At 38.7% G+C, this 9,300-nt stretch overlaps 1 protein-coding gene across 1 annotated transcript in view; it reads left to right on the top strand.

Annotated features, from left to right (window-relative positions):
• Positions 1–9,300, top strand: part of LOC106871930 (transcription elongation factor A N-terminal and central domain-containing protein 2) — a 155,646-nt gene that overhangs the window by 136,250 nt on the left and 10,096 nt on the right. The window contains exon 3 of the mRNA XM_014918690.2: positions 3,789–3,982. Coding sequence (XP_014774176.1) covers positions 3,789–3,982 — 194 coding nt within the window. The remainder of the gene's footprint in view (positions 1–3,788; positions 3,983–9,300) is intronic.

Below are 9,300 nucleotides of genomic sequence, written 5' to 3'. Positions count from 1 at the left end.
TCTCTATATATATTGGATCGTCATAATCATCACTTTAATGTCTACTTTTCCATGCTTTCATGGGTCAGATGGGAGTATGTTGGGCCAGACTTTTCCATAACTGGATGCTCTCCCTGCTGCCAGCTGCAATCTTTTCCCTAGTAAAGTAATAATCTGCCAGTCTATCAGGCAACAAACAGCCCAGACATGCTAACGTAGAGAACTGAAAACGAACAATGCTAAAATAAGCCTTTTGTTTAGAAAAACAACATTACATGTCAAGCTGTATCAAAAAGCCCAAACATGGTTTCACAGTGGGTTGCAAGCAAATGACACCATAGCAGAGCTATTGTTTACAACCACAACATGAAACACATGTCTAGACAGAAATACAAAACCAGTCACTCACTCACACACATATACACACACACACCACATACACACACACTCATGTACACACACACACACACACCTATACAGTGGCTTCTTTTAGTTTCTGTCTATGAAATCAACTGACAAGATTTTGGTTAGTCCAAAACTATAGCAGAAGACTCTTGCCAAGGTACCATGCTGTAGGACTGAACCTGGAACCATCTGGTTGGGAGAGAAACTTCTTAATCACACAGCCATGCTTGCACTTATATGTATATGTCTATGTAGATATATGTTTGTGTAAGTGACCTAGCAATTAGGATATTATGCTCATGATTATAAAGGCTGTGGTTTCAATTCCCAGACTGGACTGTATATTGTGTCCTTGAGTAAGGCACTTCATTTTACACTGTTCCAGTGCTCTTTACTGAAAACTAAGTACCAGCCTACTGCTGGTGCTGCCCTCTCATTGCAGCTGGCACATCCTGGATGTTCCACTGGGTCAAGAGTGGCAGAGTCAAAAGGTGTCTGTCTACATGTGACCAAATAAGTGCTAAAAACTCTGGATTAGACCTCCTCAGCTAAGCAACACAGACTTCACTTTATATGACTGTAGTTGTCTCCCCTACATGTTAAAATTATTAAAATGATATTAATTATTGAGCTAATATTTGCTGCATTTTGCTTACTATGTAAGTATTTCCAATAGCTTTTAATGTTCAGTACATTAAATCTGTTAACAATAATTTAGTTGTAACCACTGAGGTTACATGTCTTGATTAACTCTTAACCCTTCAGCATTTAAACTGGCCATATCCAGCCAAAATTTACTACTTGTTTTAAGTTCAAACAGGTCAGGTCCAGCCTCTCTTGACCATACTGCTATGACATTCTAAAAATAAATGCAGATCATCCAAATCACAAAGCTACAGGATAATGCAAGATTAATTCAAAACAATGTGAATAAATAAGTATTACATTTGACAGAGCAATCTGAAAACTAAGGGGTATTCTGAACTGCACATTGCTGCAATTCAAATAGTGTAGCTGTTTCAGGCTGAAAAAGCAGGAATTAAGCACTCTTCTGTGTGAGAAACACAGTTCTTCCTTATATGACCCTGTGACACTCCTGAACACACTATCAGTGATGTTTTCTGGGTCATGAGGTCTTTCAACATCAGGTAACTCAACCAGGGTTGATCAAGTCCCAGCATTTGTCCAGTTAGCACTGCTCCTTCCAAGGCTTGCACCTCATGATTCACAACCATCTTGAGGCATCCTCTGCTGCATACACAGCCAACCTGATGGCTTTTTGCCAACTGGCCCCCGTCATGCTAAGCATGTCGTAAGCTTTGCAGTAGGACTGGCTTGCAAACCCACTACATTCTACTAGAAAGGGGGTCACATCTTGCTTACCACCCATTAACTTTGATATGACCCAACCAGCTCAGTATGTTTCCTCCTCTTACTCTAATTTGTCTCCTTGATGCAATCCTCCCAAGAAATGGAAAATTCCAACAGATCTACTTGCTTGGACACTTCGTAGATCAGCACTATATCCTGCCTTAGTGTTTGTTGAAGCAACATTTTCTGAGAATTCAGCTGCTTTCCCTGGTCAGCTTTTTAAGAACTTCCTGCACTCCTCTTCCTTTGTCAAGAACTCAGTAATGGCAAGTTGCTTCTACTTGGAACCTATTATTGGCTTGCAATGAAGAAGACCAGAAAGAAGAGTTACTTTATAAACATGTGTAATTTGGATGACCTGTCTTAGTCAATAAAAAGAAGTTATGCTTATTTTGCATCCCTTTCAGGATAACCATTGTACAGTAGTATACTTTACTAGTGTTGGCCAATATTTGAAACTTTATACATTAGTATATCATGCTGGTGTTGAAGTCTCATGGCATCAGTCATGGTTATGATGGAGTTCAGATTGAGATTCTAATTTAAATTAGGTACTTAAGTACAGACAGTGTATTAAATATGAACACTTTAGTGTTGATTAACCATTTTGTTACCACTGGCACCCGTGCCAGTGGAGCGCTAACAGCACCATTCGAGTGGGATCACTGCCAGAGCAGCGGTCTCGCTCCCATGCTGGTAGCACGTAAAAAGCACCATTTGAGCGCAATCGTTTCCAGCTTCGCTTTACTGGCACTAGTGCCGGTGGCATGTGAACAAAACATTGGACTGACACCTGTGCAGGTGGCACATAAAAAACACCATTTAAGCATGGCTATTGCCAGTACACTGCCGGACTGGCCCTCATGCCAGTGGCACGTAAAAATCACCCACTACACTCTTGGAGTGGTTGGCGTTAGGCAGGGCATCCAGCTGTAGAAGCTCTGCCAAATCAGACTGGAGTCTGGTGTAGCCAGCCGCTTCACCAGTCCCTAGTCAAATCATCCAACCCATGCTAGCATAGAAGGTGGACGTTAAATGATGATGATTTTTGCTGCAGTACACTATTTTGGTTTCAATTACTTTTGAAAAAATGAATTTAATGAAATATCTTTGCCATTATTAACTTCAGTATTTGTAGCATAAATTAACAGGAAATTTTGATAGGTTTTAATTTTGACAACTTAAAACAGGAAGTTTGTACCTTAGAACCACGGGCCATCGTAGGCAAATTAGTATCAAAAGGGTTAAACATGTTTTGCTAAGACAGTGTAAATTTGATAATTAAATTTTGTTTTTATTTTTTTTTTAGCATATTTGTACCTTCTAGTTCTGCTGGTTCCATCATATTCTAATATTCTGGAAGCAATCCTTGTTCGTCATTTTTGCTTCTCTTTTGTTAATAATATTAATATTCTATGTCTTTCAAATTTATTGAATTGTTCATAATTCCAGCAAAATAACTGGTGCAGTTCAAACAAGTAGCAACACCTAAACTAATGTGCATTGCGTGTGTACATGATAGGGGTTTGTATTTAGAACACTATTCCATTTTTCCTTTTTAAATATGAACTAATTTACATATTTTTGACACTATCAATAGAAGAAATGAACAGGATCAGCATACCAGCTCATTGCTAAACCCACGCGTTGTGCTGATTGTAGTTATCGTTATTATTTATTTGAGATCCAATCATGCTCAATGTAATTATTACTATATTGATAATTATTATTATTATTGTTGTTGTTGTTGATAGAGTTTTATTATCGTATTTTTGTAAATTTTCAGCTCTTCTTTGAGTTATATTATTTTACATTATTTTCCTTATCTTTTTCGTGTGCGTGATATGAGGCTAAATTTTTTGTAAAACAAAAAAAAAACAAAAAGAATAGACTAATTTTATCTTGTTTTATCTTTTTATTTTCTTTGTTTCTTCTTTCTTTTTAATTTTGTTTTTCTTTTTTTTTCTCTGTTTTGTTTTAAAAAAAGGCTTTCAAAAGAACTATCAAAAGAATTTCGATCTCTATTTCGACAGGTCGCATAGTTAAACGGTTACGCTGCCACAAAGATACTAAAGTTAGACAACTGGCTCAGAGAGTTTGTAAAGAATGGAACAACTTTTTCAAAACTCAAAATAATCTCGTTCCAGTAGAAGTAAAATATGACTTAGCGACAATGAAAAAAAGAGAAACTGTTAAGAAGTTCATTGCTCAATCTTTTGAATTAGAGGTAATTAAAACTTAAATTAATTTTCTAACAGATTGCTGTTGTTATTGTTGTTGTCGTTTAACCCAAGTCAGCTCTGATCAAAAACATTCCTACTATTATCATCCCACCTTTGTTCTATACACAGTGTATAGAGAAACAGCATTATTAACTAGTGTATATAAAAGAACTGTATCCAGTTTTTAAGACAACAGGGTATGTTTTGAAGAAGACCTAGCTGCTACTTCTTACATATCAAGTAGCTGCATAAAGATTTTATAGCTAATAAATTGCTTGACTCTGTGTGTGTGTGTGTGTGTGTAGTGAGTGCTTAACTTGAATAATAAAATTTGCCTTTTTTTTAAAACTATTTTACATTCATTTTTTTTTTCTGTTAACATTAATCGGATGGTTTTATAAAATTTGGTAATTTACATAATGTTGATGCAGTTGATTTTACAGCTGACTAATCTTATTACTACTAACCACTGAAGCATGAAATGAGTGGTACCTAACCTACTTTTCAGATATATGCTTCACCAAAGATGGTCATAATATAAGAATGAAACCTGTCCAAAGTTGTCTCCTGTTCTTGGCAAAAGAATCAAAATAATATAAATAGCATTGATTTCTTTTTCTTTCCCTTCTAATTATTTCCAGTTGGCGTATAAGCTGCTCCCTTTGTATAATATATTAACACTGATTTAACTATTGTTTCTTTTTTTGTATATATATATATATATATATATATATATATATATTTTTCTTATGCGGAATCTGTTTTGTGAATATTTATAACAAAATAATGTACATATAGGCGCAGGTGTGGCTGTGTGGTAAGTAGCTTGCTTACTAACCACATAGTTCTAGATTCAGTCCCACTGCGTGGCACCTTGGGCAAGTGTCTTCTACTATAGCCTCGGGCTGACCAAAGCCTTGTAAGTGGATTTGGTAGACGGAAACTGAAAGAAGCCCGTTGTATATATGTGCGTATGTGAGTGTGTGTGTGTGTGTGTGTGTGTCTGTGTTTGTCCCCCCCACGGAAATATTTGCTGGTGGTTGCTTACAGTAGGATCCCAAGGGTCTGTCTGAGAATAGCTGCTGGGAACAGTGAGCAAACGTTGAAGAGAGTGATGGAAACAAGCACAACACAAATGTGAATATACAAAAAAAATAAATTTACAATAGATATATATATGTAGATATGTAATCATCATCATCATCATCATCATCGTTTAACGTCCGCTTTCCATGCTAGCATGGGTTGGACGATTTGACTGAGGACTGGTGAACCAGATGGCTACACCAGGCTCCAATCTGATTTGGCAGAGTTTCTACAGCTGGATGCCCTTCCTAACGCCAACCACTCCAAGAGTGTAGTGGGTGCTTTTACGTGCCAATGGCACAAAGGCCAGTCAGGCGGTACTGGCAACGTCCACGCTCAAAATGGTGTCTTTTACGTGCCACCTTCACGGGAGCCAGGCCAGCGGTACTGGTAACAATCTCGCTCGAATGTCCTTACACTTGCCACCGACACAAGTGCCAGGGCATAGGTGCCATCACGATTTCGCTTTCGCTTGCCTCAACAGGTCTTCACAAGCCGAGTTTCTGTGTCCAATGAAGGAGACGACGTTGGCATGGGTGCCATCCGTCGAAGTTATTTCGATTTCACTTGCCTCTTGTATATATATATAGATATATATATATATATATATATATATGTAATCATCATTGTTTAATGTCTATCTTGCATACATGCATGTGTAGGACAGTTGACAGGAGCTGGCCAGGTAGAAAAACTGCCTTATGCTTCTGTGTCTGCTTTGACAGGAATTTTACGGCTGGATGCCCTTCCTAACATCAACCGCTCCACAAAGTGTACTCAGTGCTTTTTATGTTAGTTTTGGCATGATTTTTACAGCTGGATTCCCTTCCAACCACCAACCATGTTACAGTGTGGACTGGATGCTTTTAACATAGCACCAGCACTGGCAGGGTAACCAAGTAACTCACAAGACAAATAATTATGAGAGAGGCAGGGGCATTTGAGGAGAGGAACTTGTGTCAGAGGATGAAAGGTTAGAGTGTGACTAAGAGACAGAGACAGAGACAAGTGTCTTGCTACAAAAAGGCAGGATTAGAGGTGATCCACTATCAAATGATGAAAGGTTAGTATGTAACAGAGAAATATAGAGGCAGAAATAGGTGTATTGATATACAGGAGGTACATGGTTGCCAAGTGAGAGAGAGACAAGAGATAGAGAGTGGGAGCAAGGTACAAGAAAGAGGTCAGAAACAAGTGTGCTGATGTAAAAGAGTTACTTAATTACCTAGTCAGAGGAAAAACAAGAGGAGAGAGATAGTGACCAAAGGGAAAGTGAGAGATTAGGAAGAGTAGGAAACAGCAAAAGTGTAAGAGAGGGCAGAAGAGAGATGGATTAGTGGTAGGGTACACTCACAAGTAAGGATCTGAGCATAGAACCTGGGTAGAAAAATAGGGTGTGAGTGTTGGAGGTCTGGAGAGCAGTGATACAGTGAGCATGAGAGTGAGGGCTAGAAAGGCGATTGGAAAACAATCATAATGTATGAAGAGGAAATGTGAGGAAGAGAAAGATGCAGTTAGAAGAGGAGTTGTAGTTCAGTTTCTTAGGGTAGAGTGGGTGAAAAGTGTGCTGTCACATGTGGGTGGGACACAACTCTTCTAGCACTCAGTTTCATGGATGGGTCTTCTATAGAACCTCATATCATCTGTCATTTCCTCCATAAACCCCAACATCCTAAGATCAGTCCTCACCACTTCATCTCATGTGTTCCTGGGTCTCCCTCTTCCACTTTCAATGACAAACACTTCTGTATACAGCTGTCTTTCTTCATACACATCACATGTCCAAGCCAACACATTCTCCTCTCCCGTATACTTCATTTAATCACTCTTAAGTCTAACATTTCTCTCAACACTGTTGTGCTTTGTCAGTCATGCACACTGATGTTGCAAATCCAATGGAACATACTACCTTCATTCCCCTCCAGCTTACGCTGGCATGGGTTGGATGGTTTGACTGAGGGCTGGCAAGCCAGAAGGCTGCACCAGGCTCCAATCTGATCTGACAAAGTTTCTACAGCTGGATGCTCTTCCTAATGCCAACCACTCTGAGAGTGTAAGTGGGTGCTTTTTTATGTGCCACTGGCATGAGGGCCAGACAGGCGGCACGGGCATTGACCACGCTTGAATGGTGCTTTTTACGTACCATGGGCACGGGAGCCAGTCAGGCAACACTAGCATCAACCACACATGTATGGTGCTTTTTATGTGCCACCAGCACGGGTGGCAATCAGGCGGTACTGTTATCGGCCACAACAATGACTTCACTTGACTCAACAGGTCTTCTCAAGCACAGTTTACTGCCCAATGATTGAAGGGTACTCTTAAATAGGCCAGTTATGCTGCACTGGCATAGGCTGCGGTTACGATCTCACTTGGCTTGCTAGGTCTTCTCAAACACACCATATCTCCAAAGGTCTCGGTCACTTGTCGTCGCCTCTATGAGGCCCAACGTTCAAAGGTTGTGCTTCACCACCTCATTCCAGGTCTTCCTGGGTCTACCTCTTCCACAGGTTCCCTCTACTGCTAGAGTGTGACACTTTTTCACCCAGCTGTTCTCATCTATTCACAACACATGACCATACCAGCGCAGTCGTCTCTCCTGCACACCACATCTGATGCTTCTTATGTCCAATTTTCGCTCAGGGTGTTTACACTCTGTCGTGTATGCATGCTGACATTACACATCCAGCAGAGCATACTAGCTTCATTCCTTGCAAGCTTATTCACGTCCTCAGCAGTCACAACCCATGTTTCACTGCCATGTAGCATGGCTGTTCACACACATGCATCATACAGTCTATCTTTTACTCTGAGCGAGAGGCCCTTTGTCACCAGCAGGGGTAGGTGCTCTCTGAACTTTGCCCAATGTGTTTATATAAATAAATCTTTACATATATATGTGTGTGTGTGTGCATGTGTTTGTGTCTGCTTATCTTGTCATTGTGTGATGTTTGGATAATGAACGCCATTCATTTAAAATATTCTGCAAAACCATGTCTAGCCATGGGGCAATTTTACCTTGCTTTGAAACAGGAAAGGGTCGGAGACAGGAAGAGCATCCAACTGTAGAAACCCTGCCTCATAAAACTCCCTCTGAACCATACAAGCATGAGAAAGTGGGCACTAAATGTGATAATGTGTTGATATTATATTTTTAGGTTAGAATATGTGAAATTTATTTTGAACACATTTAATTACTTTACACACATTTACTTGAAAATACCTGACTAAGAAGGGCTACATTATCCCATGTGTCTTTCTTTTCGAGATGATAAAGTGAGATTTGAAAGAGATTTAGATGTTATTTCTAGCAGGTCAAGAAGCTACATTGAGGCTCCATCACTGGTTTGAAACTGCTAGGCTAATTACATTGATGCTGATGGTGATGATAGTGGCGTTGGTTGTGGCAGCGGCAGCAGTGGTAGTAGTAGTATTAGTAGTGACAACAATGTGATGATGGCAAGTTACAGCCACTACTACTATCACTATCACTTCCAACCACTTTGGAACTAAAGAATATCTAATAACCAAAGAACAGTATTTAGACAATGAAATATGTCGTGTGGAAAAAAAAAATGCAATAAAATTGCAGTTAATGTAAGGTAAATTAAGATTACATAAACTGATTGTTCAGAAAAATATTATTTAAGAGGAATCATAAAAGAATGAGATACTTTCTTTTTGTTTTTTTGTTTTTTTTTTTTGTTTTTTTTTGTTTTTTTTGTGCTTCCAGCTAAAAATTGACTAAAATTTTATCTGATTGCAAACTAGAACATTGAAATGACACTAAGAATAGATAAAGATAAAATGTATTTTTATATCTGATTTTTATTGTATTTTTCATTGATATATATATATACTGTAAGGTAAGTTGAATTTTTGCTGTAGTTATTGGAAGAAAACTGATATTTCTCTCATATTAGTTCCTTTTTGCTATTTTCTTTTTTCTCTGTTTTTTTCTTCTGGTTTCAGTCATTGGACTGCGGCAATGCTGGGGTAACACCTTCTAGGGTTTTTTTTTTTAATACAATTACCCCTCCTCCCTCGGTTCTTAAGTTGTAATTCATTTTATTGATTTCTGTTTGTTGAATAGCTGAGTTTGCCCATTTAATTACACCTCTTTAGGAAGTTACCTCCCATTTCACAGTAAACAGAGCAAAGAATTTATAATTGGTCTATGCACACACACCCACACACATACACATGTGCATGAACATATATACTTTTATATATACAT

This window comes from Octopus bimaculoides, chromosome 7, assembly GCF_001194135.2.
Source record: "Octopus bimaculoides isolate UCB-OBI-ISO-001 chromosome 7, ASM119413v2, whole genome shotgun sequence".
Lineage (NCBI taxonomy): Eukaryota > Metazoa > Mollusca > Cephalopoda > Octopoda > Octopodidae > Octopus > Octopus bimaculoides.
The sequence above is the reverse complement of the archived record's forward strand: the minus strand, read 5'-3'. Positions and strand labels throughout refer to the sequence as shown.